This window comes from Megascapheus bottae, chromosome 22, assembly GCF_031878675.1.
Source record: "Megascapheus bottae isolate mThoBot1 chromosome 22, mThoBot2.hap1, whole genome shotgun sequence".
Lineage (NCBI taxonomy): Eukaryota > Metazoa > Chordata > Mammalia > Rodentia > Geomyidae > Megascapheus > Megascapheus bottae.
In genome coordinates, this window is record NC_143530.1 from 2,004,720 (window position 1) to 2,029,724 (window position 25,005).

At 45.3% G+C, this 25,005-nt stretch overlaps 1 protein-coding gene across 1 annotated transcript in view; it reads right to left on the reverse strand.

The window, feature by feature from the left end:
- Mlip (muscular LMNA interacting protein) overlaps nt 1–25,005 on the reverse strand; it is a gene marked incomplete at its 5' end in the record, with an annotated part of 133,809 nt that overhangs the window by 12,013 nt on the left and 96,791 nt on the right. Inside the window, 3 exons of the mRNA XM_090356510.1 lie at nt 6,685–6,891; nt 14,622–14,750; nt 23,789–23,833. Of these exons, the coding sequence (XP_090212636.1) occupies nt 6,685–6,891; nt 14,622–14,750; nt 23,789–23,833 (381 nt within the window). The remainder of the gene's footprint in view (nt 1–6,684; nt 6,892–14,621; nt 14,751–23,788; nt 23,834–25,005) is intronic.

Sequence of the window (25,005 nt, forward strand, 5' to 3'; positions counted from 1 at the left end):
AGTCTGTGCCCCAGGTCGAGGCGGGGCCTGGCCCAGCTCCAGAGCCTGAGTGGCATTGGTGCTGTATCTGCTCAAATGGACGTCCTGGCCATGGTAGACAGCGCGTTTCACCGGCAGATTTGGGGACGGAGACCTCTCTGGCGCTGGAGGCCCAGTGCAGCCCTCACCCTCTCCTCTTCTCAGATCTCAGACCAAACACTGTGCCTTCGGGCGATGCTCCCTGCTTCGTCAGAAGAGAGCCAGCCAGGCCACAGGGCACCCGCCTCTGCTTTCCAGCAGCTGTCAATAGTCTTATTTAGTCATGACTTCTTTTCTTGCTTTGTTTCTTTTTTTCTAAATAGAAATACGCACCAGGGAGGTCTTTTATGTCTTGATTTGCTCCTAAGGCATGCCAAGCCCCAGGAGAGGCCCGGGACCTAACAGATCATCAATAAATGTCTGTGATAGGAATAAATAATGGTGCTGTGTCCTCTTCTAAACTTCAGGGCTGCTAGACTTCACATGGAATTAAGAAGGAAAACCACAGAAGCTGCTAAGTCTCTCCTCTTGGTTTGTGTAGGCGATGAGGGTGTGAGCTGGCCCAGGCCTTCGTGACCTCGCATGAGGTCACTTGGCTTGCCTGGCCTGCTGTTCAGGGTTCTCCACGGGGACTCTAGCAGAGGGGTGTCACATCCCTAGATCTACATGCTGCCAGCTTCCACGAGAGGGAAGAGGCAGAGGCGTTGCTGGGTCCTGCCTCCCCATGGGGTCTCCGTCTTTGCTAAAAACGTGAAGAAATCTCACAAAGGGAGTCTCCTTTCAAGGAAGCCACTAGCAGTCTTTAGCTTATACTTTGTAACAACGTCCGTGCGTTTTGGCTTTGAACCCATTTGTGTACTCACTCGTACTCCCTCGTGGCAATTCTGAGTGAACCCGGGATGGTAATACCAGGCAAGACGCTGCCAATAGAATAAGCAATACAAACCACAAAGGCACTAGATTCTAACACAAATGAGAAACGAAGTGAGTGGTAGTGGGGGAGCCAATGTGGAAAGGGACCAGTGACAGAGTGGAAAGCCGTGGGACAGAGGGAGGAGAGCCCAGTCCCGGGAAGGCAGCGAGGCGAGGGCGAGGAGGCCGGCCTCAGACCCAGCCTCTGTCCGGTATCTCTCCCTCCCTTCCTTCTCTGCGCTTCCTTCACTCACCCTTTGCCATCGCAGAGGAGGTAGGTTTCCTCTTGCTTAATCTACAATCTCAAATGCCACAGCTTTGAGAAAAGGCGCGGAAACATCTAGGATAGATATTCTGTTACATCACAAACACAAAACATGGCAAATAAAATGCCTTCTCTTTCTTGTCATTCAAATATGAAACATTGTAATTACATCTTTCCACAAAGAACACTCTTTTCTTCCAAAAAAAAAAAAAACACGTATGAAAGCACATGTTGGGAGCTGTATTTTTCCATAAAGAAATTACTTTTAACGATTATTAGAGTACACAGGAAAAAATATGCCTTCTGATTCAATAATCCAGGATAGTAAGTCTCTAAACACTTGGGGCCAACTGCACATATTACAATCCTGTGAGGATAATCTTCATTAAAAGCTAACTCCAACAACTTAAGACGAAGTCTAATGAATTCTATTATTTCATCTAATAGATAGATGATTGAATGTAAACGTTTCACTTCCTGGACTTATTGGGTGGTGGTCCATTTTGCTCATTTGATAGGTTTTGGTTGACATAAAAATGTTGAATCTGTGTGGCTATCATGCATACAAGTGCAGTGTTCAATCATGCAAACACACTTACCTCCTTGTGCCTTTGTCACGTATTTGTGGGAAATGGTTCTAAGTCCTTTCTCTAGCTGAAACATAGTCTACGTTATTGCTTCCCGAGTCTGCCATGTTCTAGACAACAGACCTTGTTCCTTCTGCTAACCATGGCTCCCATCTGTTCCCAACTTCCCCCCAACCCTCTCTAATCGGGAGTTCTATGAGAATAAAAATTCAGTAATGATGGATGGATTGATGGTGATCAAGATACATTGCACCCATAAAATGAAATCTCTTTGGACAACTAATTGATGCTACTAAATTTTTAAAGAACAATTATAATCTGACACATAATCACTCAATATAAATAATTTGCCTTTAAAATTATCTTCCATAATGAAGTTCACTTCCTTGCTGAGTCACTAGAGAATCAAAAGGCAATAGAGGAGTCATTTGTTATCATGGGAGACACATGGCATTTTGTGGGAAGTAAAATCTACTTTTGGAATAGTAATTTTTGTACAACTACAAAGGTGCTTTCGATTCCACATGTCAGTTTAGGAGTGCAGTGAGCCTTCATCAGTGTTCCTCCTTTGAGGCCCTCGAGTCTAATGGAGAAGCTCTGAACTGAGAAGTCCCTCGCAGAGTCAAGAATTCATACTTTTGTGGAGTTTCCTGTCAACTGTAACACAGTCACCCCAGTTTGGGCATTAGGGTTCATCTTCTGAAGTAAACCCCAGACCCCTGTGACGACTGTGGAAGAGACAGAAACGAATGGTGTAACTAGAGCAGTGGCACTGGTGCAAAGGTTCCCCTCTCTGCACAGAAAATACCCAGGCAGCTCTGGAGAAATGGTGCAGACAAGCCCATAAATCCTGTGCTTGGCAGAGTTTCCTGTGCAAGACACCAGGGGAGAAGTGGACATCAAAAGGAATGTGTGTGTGTGTGAGTAAAAACAGAAAGGACTAAAGGAATAACAATGTTGATGTGAAAAGAAAAAAGTCATTTCAAGTAGAAGGGCCATTCTTCCTGCCTGCTCACTCCAGCATCGACAGTTTATTCATAAAGCTAGATGTCAACAAAAGGTGGATAAAACCGAGTAAGACACAAGGTGAACGTTTCACTTGCCTCTTTCACTTGATCTTGGTAATTACGTGACAGATATTCTCTGGGCTGTTGTAATTATCATTTCAAGAGTAAGAGCATTAAAGCAAGAATTTGGGTTGCTTTTCTCCTTTCAAATACAGATATAAGACTTCTTGGATAGACGAGAGCAGCTCAGCCAGCAGCATTATAAATGGGCTCTGCAATGAATTCTCACGTGTATTTCACTGGGAAAGAATGACTTATAGTTACTTTACCCAATTGGGACACTTGCTAATGAAAGGAGACAATGAGATAAACTCATATTTGTCTTAAAATAATTATTTATTTGCTAAAAGGTTTTCTGATGGTAGAAAGTTAAAAATATTTCTTTTCAAAAGATGGAACTGACAGGGGTTGGTGGAGACTGGAGGGACACAGTGACAAAGATCACGACTCGATCATGTGAAACCACAGGAAATGCAGTGGGCTAAGGAAATGCATACAACTTTGAGATGCGTCCAGAATGTTTAAGGCAGACCAGAAAAATGGGAACTTGGAATTGTTTTAGGAAAACAGACAGACCCTAGAGATTGAGAGATGAGAAGACAGAAGAAAGCCTGGATGCGTGGATACAGGGATGAAAGTGATAGAGAGCGTTCAGCTTTCCGGCTTTATACCGCATGTATATGTTAGTTTTCCTCCGTGAAGGCCAAGGAAAGAGCTGAGTGGCCATGGCAACATATGAATCGTGCTTCCCACAGGTGTACCTTTCTGAATGACATCCACTCCCCAACAGAAAATGGAGAGGTTGCCGGGCCTGGTGGCTCACGCCTGTAATCCCAGCTACTCAGGAAGCTGAGATCTGAGGATCAAGGTTCAAAGCCAGCCTGGGTACAAAAGGACCTGAGACTCTTATCTCCAATTTACCTCTAGAAAATGGGAAGTGGCGCTGTGGCTCCAGGGGTAGGGCGGTAGCCTTGAGCTGAATTACTCAGGGACAGTGCCCAGGCTGAGTTTAAGCCCCATGACCGCCCTCCCCCCAAAAAAGGAGAGGTGCACCTCTTGGTATTTGTTGTTTGCTTCTTAAAATGCATTTTAAGAAGAAGCCTTTGGTGAAGAAAGGAAAACTCACTAGAGCAATAAAGGACACATCTGGGTGCTTGGAAATAAGATCTACCCTTTACATGAACCTTGCAACAGTTGTGTGGTTCTGCACAGAACATGATGTGACATCAGGCCAGCATCAACAGTTGCTTACTCTGTATATTTTAGCAGTGCAAAGTCTAAGCAACCGTTCTAGGTGAGGCACTGTTTTATGTGCTTTACACAAACTAGTCTATCTTATCCTCACAATACTGTAATCAGGTGGTACTGCGATAATTTCCACTTTGAAGATAAATATGAAGGCAGGCAGAGCAGAGGCTGGGGGGCTTCCTGAGAACACAGTGTGGAAGAGGCAGAGCAGAGGCTGGGGGCTTCCTGAGAACACAGTGTGGAAGAGGCAGAGCAGAGGCTGGGGGGCTTCCTGAGAACACAGTGTGGAAGAGGCAGGACTGAGAAATAAACTCAAATAGACTGATACAAAGCCTTACGCTGCTCCACCGGCTACCTGAGTCCTTGCAAAGACTGCGAACCTTCATGGGCCTGGAAGAATGAGAGGTGGACCTCGTGGTTTACACAAGACAAGACGACCTGTGAGGTCATATTAAAGCCCCTGGAGGACAGAAAGGAGAGGAGGGGTCCGATGGGTCTGAGAGGAAACTACTGGAGAAGCAATGGAAGACTGAAACCTGTCACCCCTTGTGATGAGAGAGCCTGAAGACCAATAAATAATCAGGTCTGGGGCTCCAGAGGGGAAACTGGGAAGACCTGCCCTTGAAGATGAGCCCTGAAATAAACCTGTAAAGTCAGATGTGCACTAAGGGGAGCATTTGGGGAAACTTCATCTCCATGGCAGCTCAGGCTTTACAATTCCAGGAAAGGAGATGGGTCAGGTGAAAAGGCAAACAGGCTCAATTTCAGCTGTATCCTTACAAACATAGATATTTTTGCCAGTCCCGGGGCTTGAACTCAGGGACTGAGCATTGTCCTTGGACTTTCCCAAGGGTAGAGCTCTACCATTTGAGCCACAGCACCACTTGCAGCTTTTTGTATGTGGTACTGAGGAATTGAACCTGGGTCTTCATGCATGCTAGGTAAGCACTCTACCAGTAGGCCACACTCCTGGCCCAAAACATAGATATTAAGTTGGTTACTTTACATAGATCTTAATAGGAGAAATAGAGATACTAGACTAAGCAATTGAGTCATCCACTAACAAAAGATGTCTGACTGAAGGGTAGGATCGTAACACTTTATATTAGTACTTTGGGTCTAAATGGCTCTTTAATAAATATCAATAAATCTCAGACTCTGGAAGGCGGAATTGGTTCAGAAGATGGTATGAGATGCAAATATTTCTTCCAACCCATACAGCTTTCATGTTTTTAGAACTTGGAGACGCAGGGCCTCCCTGTGATTCCCAGCCTACCCCCACACTCACTGGCCCCAGGGACCTTCCACCTCGTCTCCTAAGTGTCAGGTATGGCAGGCAGGGCCACCATGCCCAGCTCACGTGGCTTTTAATAAAAATAACCGTTCTTTGCAGCATGAACAAATAAAGGCTAAAATACAAATGAGATGTGGAGTCTGTCCTCGCTGAACAGTTAAAAAAAACACTGAGAAACTATCCAAAGAGATTTATTTCCTGTCATTGATATCTATGAATTACAATCCTCTCAGAGATGATCATTTATAAGAAATGTAACTATATTATTATCTAAATTATTATCCCTAACAACTAAATGGTCTTCATAAATGTGGGCAACACTCAATCCTGGAGAATTTCAAACAATATAAAAACATTTTTTAAGTATTGCACTCTTCCTGATGTACTTCTTTTTCAAATATCAAGAGCAAGAAATAACCAAAAGTCATAAAAATGTCATCATGAACTTGGTTGGCAGAACATGGATATTTTAAAAGTTGCTTGTTCAAGACTGATAGCTTAGTCACTGTAGATAAAATATAAGAAGCTAATGCATCCTCATCTGCCAGTGCTCATTTTTTGGATGGCTGGATGTGTTTAAAGTTATGAACATTATTTCTATAATAAATGTCTCAGGGCCCAAGCAATTACATCCAATCACATCTCGAAAGATGACCTTGATTAACTTTTAACTACAGAAATGTATTTCATTAAACGTAATTTGCAAGGTAAATGCTTTTAAACAGGATTTGGAACTTGACAGAAAGATCCACTGAGGTCCAGTCTCGGCAGAAGCTCAGGGCTGAGTCCCTGCCGCCCCAGGCTGCACTGCTTCTTCCCGCTATCCCAGCCCTGGCCGGGTGCCAAAGCCAACCCTAAATGTGCTTCGCTTGTTCAGTCTCATAAGCACATGAAGAGTTCATGTTCTGAGTCAACCCTGAAATATGCACGTATAAGGTGGATACAGGTGTAAATGAAGCACAATAGTCATCTTAGTTGCACACACACCAGAGTGATTAAGGAAATGCCTGACTACCAGGCATAAATCGAAGCACTTGCTCATGGAATCCCTGGATTTCCAGGAACCTGAAAGGCCCCTGAGCCAGGACCAGCCCAGGACCACCTAAGGCATCAGGTCAGTTAGTAGAAGGTTTCTCCACGCGGCCCCACAGGGGTGCATGAGGCAGGGAGGAGCAGAGGTCAGGAAATGCTTTGTTACTTAAACTTCTAGCCATGCATGGAAAGCTCAATGCCATTCCCTCCACATTTCCCTTTAGGGAGCAAAGCCTATGAAGGCTCTGGGAGGATTCTCACCTTGCTGTGAGCGCCCAGGCTGAGCAGGGGCCGGGCGCTCTCCGGCTTGTCCAGCAGGGAGGAGGAGGACAGGTGGCTGAAGGGTCCTGGGCTAAGGCGCTCAGCCTGCAGGAGCGGCTGGGATTGCAGCAGAGACTGAGCAGGAGGAGAGAGTTTAGTCTGATACAAAGGATGGAGCGAAACCCGCCTGGAAGGGACAGTCACACCCTAGGGAGAAGAAAGCCACAAAGAACCATTAGAGCAGGGCCCAGAGCTGGCCCAGGAGCCAGGACAGACATGGAATGGAGGAAGGAAAGAATGGGGGAAGGAAAGCCCATGAGCATGCTGGCTTCCGTGCCCCTTTCTCTGCTGTCTGGGGTCCGTCCTCTCGGAGCTTTCCTAGCATGGAGAACAGAGCTTTGGAGAGCCCTGAGCTGCAGGAGAGCTATTTGGTGGCTGTGGCTGTTTCACTGCCCAGTGGTGGAGAACACCTTCCTGCGGTCTGGTTAGACTCGGCCGTGATGACTCTCAGCTTTTTGTTTGGTTTGCTTTCCTTTGCTTCGGACAAGTGGCCTGCTGGACTTTTTTCTTCATATTTTCCGAATAATTGTGTTTGGTGAATAATAGGTATTTGCATTACAATTGGAAATACAATGAGATCTTCTAACTCACTTGCATATGGTTGAGAGAAACAAGCCTCATGTTTCTCGTGTTCCTCACATAATGACTGTTTCTAGGTTTACTTTGTATTTTATGTTTTCTCCCTTTTTATTAACATTTTCTTTAAAAATTTGCTATTTTCTGCATTTAAAAAAACTGCATTTCTCACGAGGCTGGGAGTTTGGCCTAGTGGTAGAGAGCTTGCCTAGCATGCACGAAGACCCGGGTTTGATTCCTCAGTACTACATACATAGAAAAAAGCCGGAAATGGTGCTGAGGCTCAAGTGGTAGAGCTCTAGACTTGAGAAAGTCCAAGAACAGTGCTCAGGCCCTGAGCTCAAGCCCAGGACTGGCAAAAAAAAACCAGCAACAACAACAAAAAAACTGCATTGCTAATTAATGATTTCTGTAGATTTTGTGCTTCCAGCTGTCTTTCCTCAGACCATATGGATTCTTTCTCTTCTTTTCATGTATATACAATAGGGATTTCTCTATAACTAGTACGTTCTCTAAATTCTCCTGTGTTATTTCTTATTGTTGAATCTTCCAACTTGGATTCTTCAATAATTAATTTGCATTCTATTTTGTTCATGTATCGAACATACATAGAGTTAAATTTTTGTTTCAAAATGTTTTAACTATATTTCTTGCCTTCTAATGGATATTAGTTTTAAGAATAATGATTTTATCACCAAATAGAATGTTTACTTTTTCAGTTGTAGATCTTTTGTCATTTTTAAGGTTAAATATTATTATAAGACAGCAGGTGATTTCTTACAGAAAAAAAATCAAAGTATATAAGCAAGCTAAATAGACCACATTAAAACTGCTCTCAATTCTATGATCTGCCAAGCAATTCAACATCTTTTTTTCAGAGTGAGAAATACCATTAGATCTTCTAATTCACTTGCACAGGTTGAGAAAAACCAGCCTTATATTTTTAATGTTCTTCATCGTATTTAATGTTCTTTATATCATTCTATCTGCTATCAAAATATCTGACAAATCCACAGTAAGGCCCAGCCACCAGTGGTTTACACCTGTCCTCCTGGCTACTCAGGAGACTGAGGTCTGAGGATCACAGTTCAAAGCCAGCCCAGGCACCAATCCATGAGACTCTTATCTCCAATTAACCATCAGAAAACTGGAAATGGTGCTGTGGCTCAAGGAGAAGAGCACCAGCCTTGGGGTGAAGAGCTCAGGGGCGGCGCCCAGGCCCAGAGTTCAGGTCCCACCACCACCACCACCACCAACAACAACAACAACAAAAGGCTATAGTAAACCAAACAGTGGGGTGCTACCATAGAAAAGGAAAACAAATCTAGCTACCAAGCCCGTCCTGGGGCTTGAATTCAGGGTCCGAGCACTGCTTTTGAGCTTTCTCAAGGCTAGAGCTCTACCCCTGGAGCTACAGCACCACTTGTGGTTTTTTCTGTGTATGCAGTACTAAGGAATGGAACCCAGATCTTTGTGCATGCTAGGCAAGCACTCTACCACTAGGCCACACTCTCGGCCCCCCAAAAAACTTTTTTAACCAACAACTATAGACAGACTTCCTCAAGAGCTCACTGGAAAACACCCTTGAAAAAAGAGATATAAGAGCATGTGCCAGGATCCGATTGTTTTCCAGCATGAACATAAGGACACCTTGACCGGCACAAGTCAACAAAGGTCATGCTGCACAAAGACAACAAAACCCACATGGTTATTTCTATAGATCTGCTGGGATATGGCTCTCACATGACAAAAAGAAACTTCAAGTGGGTCAGAGACCTTAAGGTAAGTCTTAAAACGTTAAATCCAATGGAAAACCACAAGAGGAGCAATGTCAGACACAGGCCTGGAGAAGGGTTTTCTGAATATAACGCCGATGGTTCTGGAAATGATTTCAAGAGCTGACAAATGGGCTCACATCAGATTAAAAGCTTTCACACAGCAAAAGAAATAATTAACAGAATGAAGAGATAACTTTGATCTGGAATGGAAGAAAGCCTTGCCAGATGCTCCTCTGACAGATGATTAATATTCACTATAGGCCATGAGCTAAAACCTTAGATGCTCAGAGAACAAATATTCCAAACAATACACGGGCAACTCACGCTTTTCAAATGAATTTGAAATGACCAAAACTCAATCCAAAAGCATGCTTAACCACTTTGATTGTCAGAGAAAAACAAATCAAAACTACACTGAGATTCCATCACAGCCTAGCCGGGATGGCTGTCACCCAGAAAAAATAAGTAGATAAACAAATACTGAGAAGGACCTGAGGCCAAAGGAACCTTCCCAGCACAGCTGTGGTGGAGCTTAGTATGGAGAATCCTCAGAAAACCAAGAGCAGACCAACCATACCAAGATGAGACCCCTCACGCTGCGTCTGCGGGACACTCTGTACCTGGCCAAACAACAGAGCCGGCGCAGGTACACGTCTGCCTAGGAGGAGATAAAAATGGCACTGCATACAAGTGCACGGGGCAGTATTACTCAGCCATCAAGAAGAAGGAAATCACATCACTTGCAGGAAAATAGAAGGAACTGGAGGTCGTCATGTTACAGGAAAGAACCAGACAGAGACAGACAGAGAGCACACGGGCCCCACACAGGGTGTCACACCCACAGGGCTGTCACACACAGGCGTCACACTCAGGAGTCACACGCGGATGTCACACACGGATGGATGACGGGAGGAGTCCCTGGGGACTGCCGGGCTGTGGGGCGCAGCAGAAGGAGAAGGGGTGGAGAGGCGCAGGCACGTTATACACGTTATGAGGCTCACACAGAGGCTTGTTGGAATTGTTTAAGAAGGGGTGAGGAAGAGTGAGGAGTGGGGGGTGCGTTTGGCTGGGGCCTGCCTATGGATGCGTGATTGCGTTGGAATGAACCCCTTTCATAATTAATACATGCTGAAGGAAGTCCACGCCGTGGTCTAAGTATCTTCCCGAAAGGATGGACATTAGTTTCTGATAAGATTCTGGCACAACCATGTTCGTTTCTGTCATTTATCCTAAGAGCAAAGGTACAGAATCAGGCCAGCTACCCACTACAGAGGAGTGGACTGACACACGTGGCTTATACGCATGGTGGAGTATCATTCAGGTAACGTGCAGGATGGGACAAGTGAAATGCAAGGAAACCTCAGCCTAATCCTTCCAACACCACAAGAAACCTCAGTTTCTCTCTCTCTCAGGTAAACGAAAACACAACCCCGCCAACCACTGTGTTTCTATAGAGTCAAAAAGGGTTTGCATAGCAGTTTCACTGAAATATGTTTCTGAGTAAGAGGTTAGCTCTCACGAAAGATAAATTTATGACAGAAGAGAATGGACTGTCTTCACGGGAAAAACAAGCATTGAAATGCAGTCATTTTTGGCAAAGCCAGGATCACTGAGAATAAAATTCAATAACTGTCTGCCGCCCCAGTGACAAAGGTGCTTGCCTAAGGACTCCCCCAGTGGTGAGGTAAGGCAGAGATGTTGAAGGCCTTGGCCAAAGGACAACTTAAATCATCAGATAGAATTTGAGTCACACAACCCGAATGGCGGGCAAAGCACAGAGTCACACTGTCTACCAAAATCCAGGAGAAATGAAGAAACGAAAAACCACAGTGAAGAAAATTCCCTATAATTACCATTTTATGTTCTTTGTGAACAGTGTGGAGGAATTTTGCTAAATGGTCCCTTAACACAAAAGCCTGGTCTTCCCCATAGGAAAGCACATTAGAAGGAAAAATAAAATTTAAAAGGAATTACATGCCAAGAATCATTATTTGTCTTAATGGGAAAAGGGAAAATATTTCCCCTGACCTTCTGGGAAAATCAAAGAATATGATGTGCTCTCTTTCATCCTCTCCAGATTACTTTCTCTGGCTCCTGAGGGCTTTAAGAAATAACAACCATAAGTGTATAGGCTGAACTATTCATTTGGAAAGACATGAAAGCTTTGCCTCATAGTTTATCTAGAAATATCTGATGCAACATTTTGTATGTGACATAGTCTATGTTGTTTATACGGCTGAAAAGTTTGCTATTGTCAGTGTAGAAATTCTCTTTAGTTTGATGCAATAAAAGGATCAGAAAACACTGGCTATATTGCTCACACTCGCAAGCAGTTAGAATAAATTTTAAAAATCACCCAGCTCTTCACACAGACAAGTAGCCAGAATAAAGTAAAAGAAAAAAGAATCAGCCAGCTCTGTATTGACTTTGTGCCCCTCTAAGATTGATCTTCCAGAACCGTCTATCCCCCGGAGATGCTTTTGTCCAGTGCATTTTATCCCTTATTTGCTAACGTTGCCTTTAATTCATAACAGAAGGCTGTTTTTAATGACATCATCTTCATGGGAATTTGTATGCATAAGGTGAGGTGTAAAGGTATTTTGCTATCACTCAAAAAGACCGTGAAGTTTCACATGAAGGACATGGAGATGGTTTCAGAAAACCCTCATATTCACTGAAACCTCTTTTTGAATCTGCCTACTACCACAGAACACCGCTTCCTGACCCAAGCTATTGTGATATGGAAGCTGTGCGATAATAAGTCTCTGTGACTTGATTAATACATTTGTCTTCACAGGTTCCTTTTAGCACTGTGGAGCTCGTGCCAGGCAAGTGTTCACTTCAAAATCAGCTCGAAGCCCTTCCCAGCTGGACCTGTCGAAGCCACAATAAATGCATCTCTGCCTAGTCCCGCCATCTTTAGCATCTGACATCTTGTTACCAAGTTCTGGAATCGTACTTCATGGCAGTGACTGGGCAAGGGAGAATGTATTGACTGAACAATCCCATCCAGCACCTCCCGCCATGGGGAACGGTTCCCATGCGAGGCAGATCGGTGAGTGTGAGTGGTTTCAATTTGGCCCAACTGCCTGGCGAAAGAATTCTCTATTACGTGGGTGGGTAAGATCCACCAAGTTGGAAACCATTCAGTTTGCTCGGTGGGAGCTGGGAATGAGACCACAGAAGTGACTGCAGCTGAATTGGAGTTACTTCCCTGGGCACAGGCTCTGATGGCGTCGCCACGCTGAGACAATAAATAACTGGCCATGCAGGCCGCGGGGCCCATCCAGGCCACCCAAGGCCTGCGGGCCCTCAGGCGGGGCCAGCGCGCCCAGGCCGGCTGAGCTTCGGGGGCTCTGTCATGATTCCTTCTCTTGGACAAGTTCAGTAAGTAAGGGACGTTTGGAAATCATGTGTGTGTGCATGTGAGTGTGGAGTGTGTGCATGTGTGTGCCTGCCTGTGTGTGTGCCTGCCTGTGTGTGTGTGCATGAGCGCGCACACTGGGCTTGAACTCAGGGAGGGCCTGGTGTGCTCCCTCACATTTTTTCACTCCAGGCTGACACGCCACCACTTGAGCCACACCTCTGCGTCTGGCATTTTGCTGTTTAATTGGTGAAAAGACTCAGATTTGTCTTCCTGGGCTGGTTTCCAACCATGATCCTCAGATCGCAGCCCCCTGACTAGCGGGGATTGCAGGTGTGAGCCACCAGCACACAGCCTAGAAAGCACTTTTTAGTATCATGCCAAACACTCAATTCCTCTGAGGTGAAGACAGGAGTCCCATCATGTCCCATCAAATATGGAGACAAGCAAGAAGAAGTTAGCTGAAAAAACAGAAAGAGGATTGGGCCCGGGGCCACTTGATATTCCCAAAATAGGTGGTATTAGCAACGATTAATATGGAAATACTTCTGAGACAAAGAAAACTTTGAACTTGTCACAGAGTTAGAGAAGCGATGGTAATCGATGGCCATTCTTAATACCAAGAGCTTGCTGAGCTTCTACAAGGAATTCCTCATTCCAGAAGACAGTGAACGACGAGCATCTCTGGGCAGATTAGCTTGATACTCAGGAAGCTGAACGCACAGGTTTACCGTTGTACCAAAGAACAAAATTACTGCTAGATAGCCTTAGGTCATATTTTATGGAATATAAGTTGCATGGACATAGGAAAATTATTTTAGCAGGTCCTTGTTTGTTTCCCATGTAAACACTAGACTATGTCCAAGCTTTCTGTAATGGTCTGATGCCATCTAAAACTTCCCATTGAGCCTCTGAACTATTTATATTCTGCATGCAGTAGATCTTTACTTCCTAAGTGGTTTTGGTGGTGAGGAAATGCTTCCCATGTCTGCAATGTGTAGAATTAGGCAAGGTCACTTCTGTGTCGATGACACATGTCTATTTAATTTAATTGAAGATCCTATTTTATTCTACCAAGCTAACATTAATTGCCTCTAGTTATACTTTTAGTTATATTAATACATTCTAAAGTTTTCAAACTTCTGTACTTCATGCCAGGCAGCACCTGTCACAAAGTGGACAGAAGCTCATGGAAGCCCATCTAGCTCTGCTTTCTTCTCTGCTTGGGACTGGCCCATGGGACCCTACCACGGGATGTTGTGGCCCACAGGATGCTGCCCTGGCTGGTCTCAAACCACGCGCTCAAGTGACCCCTCTCCCCACTTCAGCCCCATGGGCAACTGCGACCACAGGCCACACTGCCAGGCCCACAGGCAGCTGCAACCACATGTTGAGCCCTGGCTTTATCTGCATTGTGCTCATCATGTATTCAGAATCAATCACAATAAAACTTCATCATGAACTTTCTCTAGATACAGAGGAGTTTCAGGCACAGTCAAGGCTAACCATAGACTTAATTCTAAATTAAATGAGTAAATTTTAGAGTTTCAGAGATCCTTTTTAAAAAATGCCATCAGAGCTAGGGGGGCTGGCTCGAGTGGTAGGGCACCCACCTATTCCATGCCAGGGCCTATGTACACATGACATGCTTTACCTTACTTTCCCTTCCTAAAGCCTTCATTGACCACGTCCCTCATTCCTTGTACAGTGCCTGTCGGAAAAATATCACCCAGACTCTTCACACACAAGCAAAACAGTCTGAAGTGACCTGAGGACCTCGTGCACTTAGCAAGCCCCTGCAGGAAATTACCTTGGCCCTGTTACAGCGTCAGTACTTTTGTCTAATCCCTCAGACCTAAAGCACTGCATCTTCTCACTCGCGGAGTGAGGAGTTCAGAAATCACAGTGCAGAGCTGTCATGTCTTCCTGGAGACTAATGCCTTAGCCTCTCGAACAATACAACACCGAGAAATTCTTCAGAAGATTGATGGACATACTTCAAATTTTCATTCTGGAATTACATAAGATTTCCCACTGATGACTCAAAATTGGTCTTTGATGTCACCAAGAATATCCTAATCCAGCACACGTTTGCTTACACACACCGTACAGATCTCCTATGATCTAATGCTCAAGTGCTTCCTCCAGTGCATTCTCACCTGCTCAGAAAAGAAGCCACTGCTCTCCTCCAAGTATTTGCTGAAGGGATTGGGCTCGTAAGCTTCTTCCTCGTTTTTCAGCAGTATTCTGGTTCTTACAGGTACTGGGCGAATGACTCCAGGTTTAGTCTTTATGAAACACAAATAAATTTTTTTAATGAGAGAGGGAAAAAAAACATTTAAAGCAAATAAATGAGTGTCACTAAGTCATTAGGTGTCCTCACAAAATATAAATTTTATATCGTTTTACATATTGATAAAAGCAGCCTGGAAAGCCAATGTAAGGTAGCTGAAGTATTATTAACTAGTCGTCATGAGCTAGTGGCGTGACCATGGCAACAATCAAGTTCCAAGCATGGCCTATTAGGGTGTTCAAAGGCCGCCTCTTCAGGGTGCGTCAGAGCGCCCCTCCTCCCTCACATCTGTCCCTTAGCTGCCCAGCGCCTCTGTGTGGTAGGCAAGCAGTGTGGCCCTGGTGAGATAGCCTTGGAACAGCCCCGTGCCTGGAACAAGTTCCTATTTCTAGAAGCTGTTCCTGGAACCCCCAAATCCACAGAGCTGGGCCCTCAGAGGCCATCTTTATATTACTTATGATGGAACCAGAGCTGGTAAACATATAGTTTCTCGAAAAGAAGGGGGAAAAAAACCCTATGGTACACTGGTTTAATTTGCCCTGCCGTTACTTTGGGAGACTGGAACTATAATATAATACATCAATGTGGGTGCTATGAGAAACCTCAGTGCAGTTTAAAAACCAAATACACTGAGAAGTTTGAAGTGCCTGGAGAAGCAGCTCAGGTCTGAGAAACATGATAGAACTTTCCAGAAATGACTCCCCAACAGGCTGATGCCAGCTGAGTTTCTTGTCCTGAGATTCCCTCAGAATACATTTTTTTTCCTCACTGAACTTTATTTCTCTCACTTGCGATCAGGAGAGTTTTAGCCAAATCTATCCATCACTCATGATTTATATAATTGTACCCAATGTTAATTTGACAGAGAAAGAGTGCTGTAGTTTGGGGCCATTTAAAGTGATGTTTCACCAACTCTGCAATCTTGTTTCACTGATAAATGTCACAGCGATGATTGATAAGTTTCCAAAAGCATAAAAACTCAATAAAAAGTTGGGATGCTCTTTCTGTGGGAGCATTTTGCCGTGATTATTCTTCCCGACCCCATTTCCCATAGGAAGACGGTCACTGTGCTCTGCCCCTGCTCTAGAAAGCACCTGATGGATTTCCAGTCTTGACTGCATGTTGCCTGAAATACTTGGTTTCATGAGATGGCAAGTCACAAGTGGAGGGAAAATGCTACCAGATATAGCCTACTTAAGACACTGATTTCTCTCAAGAGGGAAAACACACACACACACACACACACACACACACACACACACACACACACACACACATACACACACACACACGCATGTGACGTCCGATGGTGCACAAAGAGTCACACAGTGGAGTCAGAAAGAATGAGAGCAATCGTTTTGTCCTCAACTCAGCAGAAGAAAGCCCAGGTTTCCCTTCCCTGCAGCCACTTGTGACAGGCATGGACTGCCTTGCTCTCTTCCCTTGAGACTTGCTGGTGAGCTTCCTTCTCTTCTACTCCTTCGTGAAATCAAGGCAACCCAGCACTCGGGCCGTCAGATACCAAAACCAATGAAACTTCAGGGGCTGTGTGAGCAGGTGTCAACAGGCAGGGAAAGAAATCCTACCCACAGCTCAAGATGGGTGGAAAATGCCCTGCATGGGTCTCCACACTGCCGTCTGCAGGGCTTCAGGGGACCACAGGACTTGCCGGCAACATCACGGAGGGTGACATCACGGAGGGTGGCATCAGAGGAGCCTGCTGGGGCTGGGTTAGCATGAAGGGCCTCCGGGACTAAGGTGGGTTGCTGGCAGTCCAGGCTTGTTTCCTGGAGGCTCCCGGCGGTCATAGCTGTCTGGTTTCCGGAGAAGAGCGGGACCCTAGCACTTCTATTCTGGATTCCCCGCAGTGCCTATGTTGTCGCATTCCACTGGCACGCCATGGGCTCGGCGTCTCCTTCCTTCACCTCTCTCACTCGGCCTTCACACCATCATCCCTCTTATCCTTGAAGCGCTGGCTGTTGTCTGTTGTTGTTGTTTTGGCCTCTGCGCATTCGTTTGTTGTAGCTGGCCGTCAGTGTTTCACAGGCACGAAGTCCGCTTGAGGACAGTGAAGACTAGACACACACCGCCCTTGAACCTGGCCGCTGGCCTCTCAGCCCCGCCACAGCCCCCAAGCCCAGCTGACCCACGGCGCTGGGCCACTTAGGAGTCAAGCCTCGTGCCCAGGTCTGCACGCCATGCATCCACGTGTTCTATCACTGTCCTCCGTCCCCTCGGGGTCCTACCACACAGGAGCGTTGCATGTGGCTTCCTCTACGTACTCAACTCCAGCTCCAAATGGAGCTCTCCACGCGTGTTTCATCCAGTCACCAAGCAGCAGGCGTGCAGGGCGGGCATGGTGCATGCATGCAGGGCTGCTGGCACGCGTGGCTCTCCTCAGGAGGACTGGCCAACTGCCTGCTCACACGTCGTCATCTGCTAGATCCGACAGCCCCGAGGTGAGCAGCGCCCTCAGCCTTCTCCATGCCAGATCTCCCCACCCAAGACCTCCAAATTCCAACCTGCAAGTTCTCCAACCCCTAGACAACTTCCCTTCAGACTAGAGCTCATCCCATTAACCTGCTTCTGACCTGGACAAAGGGAGGGAGGGGGGAGGGAGATGATAGATGGATGGATGGATGGATGGATGGATGGATAGATGGATGGATGGATGGATGGATGGATAGATAGATAGATAGATAGATAGATAGATAGATGATGTGAGAATATTTTGGCATGCCATCCCACAGATCTCTACTTAGTTACTTCTACTTCACAGATGGAAGGGGAGACTTCAAAACACACTGATGCATGAATTTCTAATAAATGTGACATCTTTGCACAGTCAACTCATATTACTTGAGGAACATGTTTACACTTTGAAAATATCATTTGCTGAGTCTGTATACACAGAAACAGGAAAGAAATAAGATCACCCAGATTAGGGAATTCCATAAAATGAGCCATCACATGTCAACTACTCAATATGCTTGCAACTCACCTAACCCCAGAGAGCTTCCTCTTTTTTCTTTCTCCCTTCCTCCCTCTCCCTCTCTTCCTTTCTTCCTTGTTTCTTTTCTTTTCTTTTTTCTTTTTTGGTACTGACCTTGGATCTTTGAACTCAAGGCTCGGTGCTGTCCTTGAGCTTTATCACTCAATTTACTCAAGGCTTACCACTTGAACCACAACTCCACTTCTAGATTTTTGGTGGTAATTGAAGGTGAGAATCTCATGCATTTTCTTGTACAGACTGGCTTTGAACCACAATCCTCTGATCCCATCCTCCTGAGTAGCTAGGGTTACAGATGACAGCCCCAGCACCTGGCCTCATTCTTTCATTTTTATGTGCTTTTAAAACTGGAGTAGACTCCCAGGAGTTAGACCTAAATGTCATGATAATGCTGTCAAGGAAACCAACTGCAGATGGAAAACCATGCTAAAAGAGTCTGTTCTTAAAGCTAGCCCAAGAGATAGAGAAGGAACCCTACAAAGACTCTCCACATGGTGGATGGGCGTTACTGTGACAAACATCCCAGGAACCTGTTCTCGCTGGGAACAGGGCACTTTTATTTTTTTGGTGGGTCATGGGGCTTGAACTCTGGGCCGGGACACTGTCCCTGAGCACTTCAGCTCAGAGCTACCACACTACCCTTGAACCAAGACCTACTTCCCGTTTTCTAGAGGTTAATTGGAGATGAGCGTCTCAGGTCCCTTTGTGCCTGGGGCGGTTTTGAAACTCGATCCTCACATCTCAGCCTCCTGAGTAGCTAGGATAACAGATGTGAGCCACCATGCCTGGCTAACAGGACATCTTGAAGTGCCCCAAAGTCTGAACAATTTCCTGGCAGCTCCAAAACAGACATCTACTGGACACTGCCTAGAGCCACTCTGCAGAAGGAGATGGAGTCTCCATTGCAAACTCCATGGTCCACAGAGACACTCCGGAGATGAGACTCTCATGAATGACCTGCTCACACCCCAGCTGACCACACCACAGGTGACAGTAGTGTAAGCCATGCCCCTCCTGCATGACATCACTCAGTCCCCCGACAAATCATGTCACTTGGACGCTCAGAGCTCCCTAGTTCTTAAAAAGGAGTCTCAGGGCCTTGATGTCGGCAGTGGGGGACCACGCAGCATTCTGTGCCTGGGATTCTGCTCTCAAAGCTGTCTTTTTCCACGTATACCCCTCCCTCTCGTCAGTTAGGCCACCTGTTCTTATGGGGCTATTGACACATTGTAAAAAGAAAAGCCATTGGAAGGAACAAAGGAATTTATATGGATTTATTCATAAACATGAAATGTTAGCTAATAGATGACTTAGACTCTCCCACAGAATTATAATTGTATACATATATAACTATGAGAGTTTTGTTAAAAAAATAATAATAAATGCAGGGGCTGGGAATTCAGCCTAGTGGTAGAGTGCTTGCCTACCATGCACGAAGACCCGGGTTCGATTCCTCAGTACACATACATAGAAAAAAGCTGGAAGTGGTGCTGTGGCTCAAGTGGTAGAGCTCTAGCCTTGAGAAAGTCCAAGGACAGTGCTCAGGCCCTGAGCCCAATCCCAGGACTGGCTAAAATAAAATAAAATAACTGCAGAGGGCCCGAGCCATCTTTACGGCCCACGGCTGAAGAAACGTACGATATATGATACAATACAACTGGCCACACTGAACTCTCAGTGGCCAGAGAATAAGCAATCGCATGCTCTGAGCCGAGGGGGCGTACCTGGTGGGTTCTGTCAAGGAGAATCTGCCTTGAGCATGAGGAAGACATCCGCGCCAGACAACAGAGGCCTCCCAGCCCTCAGGGAGAGGAGGCCCGGGCTCCCGGCAGGACACTGCACGGCTCTGGGAGAGTCCCAGCCCTCAGGAAGAGGAGGCCCGGCTCCCGGCAGGACACGGCGCGGCTCTGGGAGAGCCCCTGCCAGTTTGCTACCTCTCCTTTACGACGTGGTGGACACTGCACTGTGTTTCTCCCTGCTGCGCCTCGGCCTGGCGCACCCCTGAACCCCTGGCCTGCACCCCAGCCAGAACCAGGCAGAACTACAGTAAAACACGCGGATGACGTGGCAGCTCCAAGCAAAGCCAGCCGTCACCTGGCGTGGCCCCCTCACACCGCCCAGGCGCTCGCGCTGGACCCGGAGGGCCCGCTCCTCTACAGGCCACCTCTCCCCTTCCTCCTCTTCTTGTCCTGCCAGGGGCTTTGGTCCCAGGGGCAAAGCTCCACGTGGGACTGACCTGGCCTAGGCCCCTGTTGTCATTAAGCCACGAGACAAGGCAACAGCTCCAAGCAGAGACAGACAGATGCCCCTGAGCAGAAGGCATCCGAGTCCCCAAGTTTGCCACCAGGTCTTGCTTATCTTTCCTCAAGTACTTAAATCCAGGAAGAGTGACTCCCCTTGTAAAGCACTCACAACAACGACAAGCACCAGCTTTGTGAGGATCCACCTAAACTCTGTGAGCCTCTATTTCACTGCAACGATTTCCTGTTATCTCTGCATCTTTCAGAGATGCAAGGCACGATAGTTCCTGCCCTGTGCACGGCGACCCTTCCAGTGGGCAGAACAATTAAATTACTCCAGCATGTGGATTTTACAAAGATGGATTAGGAAAACCAGCTTCAGAAGGGGCTCCCGGAGCTTCGTGCAAAAGCATGCAGCTTCCAGAAGACACAGAAAGCACACGCACACACCCATATACACATACGCACTTTGCTAGTGTTCATGCCTCTAGCAGGTACTCTGAGCTACAGCATACGTATTTTAATTAATTAGACAAATTGTCTTGCTCCCTGCTCACGCTGATCTGATACAATTGCAATGCAGCAAGCAAACAGGCAGGTTACGTTTTAAATTTGAAACACCATATCAATGATATACTAGAATAGCTTTAAAAGGATAGTACTGTCAGAGCTCCACCATTTGAGGTTTTAATTAAGCTTGTGCCATTATAGCAATTTGTCAAATGCTTTCTTTTTATGGTCCACTATGGTTGCATTGTGGAGTTTTTGAAAATGCATTTATTTCTGTTGCTTTCTTACTCTCCTCTCCTGTTCCCTGTGCCTTTCTCTTACAGATTCTAGTGAGTTTCCTTATTCTATTTGTGCACATATAAACCTACTGTTAGTATGTTTCTCCCTTAAAAAGCAAATAAATCATTGTAATATGAACTTCTCATTTTACACTAAAGTTTTTATTATATAATTTAACTCCACCATATCATATAGTACTAATATTTTCGTCTTAAGAGTTAGACACTCATAAAGATGGATCCGTGCAATCAGAATGACTTGTCATGTCAGCTTTTGTGTATGCTATCAGCACACATATAATGTGTATGCTTGCCATCATTTCAAAGGCATTCTTCTTTGGTCACATTTTCCCAAACTGAATCCCCCAGAGTACTCCAGAGGACAAGCATTAAAAATTAAATCACATAAACAAATTTATAACTTAATAAGTCACGTCACTAATCAATAACATACAACGTGATATAGGATAATTTCCAATCCCAGGAAGTGTAAGTCCAGGGCTGTTGTCATGAGAGAAAAGTCAAAGTGGTTAGACTGAGTAATTACATCGCACCAAGAGAAAGTCATTGTTTTGTGTGATAAGCTTGCCTGATAGTAATCCCTTCCCAAACCAGCCTATGTCTCAAGGGAGTTTTGAGATTAAAACGCAATTTAAAACTTGGTGGAGAAATGCCTTAAACGCTTTAGAGTAACACTCTTTAAAGAGTAAAGCTCTGAAGTAAGTGCAGAGGAGTCATCATATAAATCAAAGTAATGCTTCCTCTTTTCCTGAGAGCCCAGACAGGATTATCTCATCAGACCAAATGTGGCTGCAGTGCTTTTGTTCTTGCTATACTTAATACAATCACATACGCGTATGGATGTGAGCAACACACACATTTGTTCTTTTCAAATAGTTCATGGAAGTAGCGAGGCAAAAACTAGCCCAATGTAGCGCACACACACACTCACACACACACACACTCACACACACACACACTCACACACACACTCACACACACACACATACACACACTCACACACACACAGTCGTACAACACACATTTCATCAGCTGACACATAAAAATCTGTATTTTGGTTGGGGGCGGTGGCTCACACCTGTCATCCTAGCTACTCAGCGGGCTGAGATCTGAGGATCAAGGTTCAAAGCCAGCCCAGGCACTAAAGTCCATGAGATTCTTATCTCCAATTAACCACCAGAAAACCGGAAGTGGCACTGTGGCTCAAGGGGTAGGGCAGTAGCCTTGAACTGGTTCAAGCCCCACTACCACCACCAACAAAACTCTCTATTTTATATCCTACATGGAGTGAAATTCCATATGAATATGTCCAGAACATTTTTTATTTTTATACCTTACTCTCAAGAAACATACGTATCATTATCTTTTAAATTAGCAGAACAGCAGTAATATTTCCTATCTAAAGTGGGAGCTCCTCGCCCTGCATTCCGTGCTGATGGTGCCTGTTGCCATGGCAACCCCTCCATTGTTCACTGTGCTCCTTAGTAACCACAGCTTCAGCCCTAGAGGAGCCTGGAAATGACACCATTGTAGGCGCTCTCCACCCAGCTAGGAGGTGGACCCCCCACCCTCCCACAGCCCCTCACTGACCCGAGGTCCCCCGGGGCGAGGTCAGCAGGGAGGGAGGGTCATGTCTTCTGACATGCTCCAGCACCCGTCCTGGTGTAAGCCAGCTGGCACACTCACATTATCCCTACCATCTGAATGGCTGCCCAGGCCTAGCCTTGTTGGTTGAGCAGGGCTATCTGAAGACTCGCAGAGCACGCAGGGTGTGGGTGGCCGGGAAGCCGGGGTGGGATGTTTTCGGGCTGGAGCTCAGAGCCCTGCATGGGCTCAGCCAGTGCTCTACCACTCCAGCCACATCTCCAGTCTCAGGATGGTTTGTTTTTCTTTTCCTACAAATCAACTATTGTTTTCTCAAGACACCTGAAGGATTGCTACAGAAAGGACTGTTTTAGAATGTGACTTTTAGTTGCCTTTAGGTATCAAATTGATTTGTAGTAATTTTCATAAGTTTTAGTGAGGGATCTATTGCTCAAGGATTTAGAATATTTTAGACAGTAAAACTTTGAAGACATAAGGAAAATATTTAACGGATGGTATCTAGAAAGCTTACGCCTTACATTTGCTAACTAGGAAGAATAAGAAATAGGAAACATTTTTAAAAGTACTCTTTCACTCTAAATGTTACCTATAAATTCTGCATTTGGAAATTTAGAGCTGTGCTGCCCCAATGCACACACAAGCCCCACCCCAATTGTTTTCTGCTATCCGTGTTAGAGGCATCCCCCATTTCAAAGACTTGGCCCCTCAAAAACATACAAAGGCCTATCAATTTCATCCTGAAATTGTGTTGAAATCTTTCATGCCATTCGCCATGGATAAAACCCATGTAGAAATTATGATATATTTCAATTATTTACTCTTCCTGCTTCTCTGGAGTTAAAGGGGATGTATTCCCGAGGCGTTTATGTTTCGTTTACTTTTTATGTGATTATTGGAAATTTCAAAACTCTCTGTGTAGCATGTATTTATCTTTCACATAATTTTCTCTCTCTGGGCACTGAGCTCAAGCCTCCATGCGCTTACACTCCTGGGTGGCTATCTCCTTCTCCGGTCCACGAGGCCAGAGCATCCTTACACACTCATTCTTCTCCTTGAACCCCTGGGGGATCTCTTTACCAAGAACTGAACTCTCCTCTCTAGGCTACAGAAGCACTTTTCTTCTGACCCAACCAGTTTCTTCCAGAAAGGCTATTGGGACTGTGTGGTGTGATGGGGGAAGGTGGGGAGAAGGGGAAGAGGGAAAAGGTGGGGGAGGTGTGCACTGGAATGGTTTACCTCTGTGGACCTTTATTAAAGCACCAGTGCCTTTCTGAAGGACAAGAATGTAAACACTCTGGCAGGCAGCACGTATGAAATTGCTGTCCCGTGAAATGGGATCTCTTGGAAGGCTTAGGGAGATGGTACGTACCAGCTGACTGTCAGACACGGCAGAGGACGCTGGAGGAAGGTTTGCCTGCAAAACAGAAGCAAGGTATGTATTCAATGAAACTAATATGTTAGGACGATGACAACTCCATAGTTTTCATTACTTTGGAGTTATTTTATTATTAGAATAATGCAAGCCCGGTAAAGGACTTTAAAAATGTAAAGGAAAAGAAAAATGTTGTCACCAACAGATAATTTTTAACAGTTTGGCAAATGACCTTGAAGTATGTTTCCTCCACATTTTATTCAATTGCTCACACAGTATGATGGTATTATGATGCATATACTCCTTCATCTCTATTACAAAGTCAAAAACTCTTCAAGCTCACTCAGCATGCTCTCTTTTGTATACTCCATGCTTTACTTAAACATACATTCTTGATATTTACTTATAGAGAATTGAAACAAACCTGATTTTCCCTAAAACATCTTTATAACAAAAAGAAAAGCATAATAAGATTTTCATGATTGGGAAAATGAAGTAATTTGGCCTTGAAAATTGTTTTCCTTAGAAACTGGCTAGTAGTATCTCTTAGTCACTAGATCCCTACTTGAATGAATATAATTTCCTTCTTTTAAAAATATTTTATTCTCGGGGCCGGGAGTTTGACCTAGTGGTAGAGTGCTTGCCTAGCATGCACGAAGACCCAGGTTCAATTCCTAGGTATATAGAAAAACAGCCAGAAGTGGTGCTGAGGCTCAAGTGGTAGAGCTCTAGCCTTGAGAAAGTCCAAGGACAGTGCTCAGACTCTGAGCTCAAACCCAGGACTGGAAATAATTAATTAATTAATTAATTAAAATAAAAAATTTTATTCTCACAAGAACATCTATTCCTAATCCATTTCTGGTGTATGATGCCACAATATAATCCCACTACTGACCCCACATTCACATGCTAGATCCCCGCAGCTTCCAGCCACCTCAGGAACTTCAATCACCCCCACTTCTCTCTCCCCTCCTGCTTTTCCATCCTACAGACTGGGGTGAGGGGGTCCTGCAAGGCATTCCTTGAACTCTTTCTTAAAACATGTTTGTGCTATCCTCATTCACGAGTGAGAGTTCGAAGGGCGTGGAATTCTAGGGCCCTGGGCTTTCCGCCATATGCAGGCTTTGCCCTCTGTCTTCCTGTCAGCAACTGGACCTCCTGCCCCCACATGGCTAACAGTGAGCCTGTTCTTCACGACTCTGCATAGCTGTGGG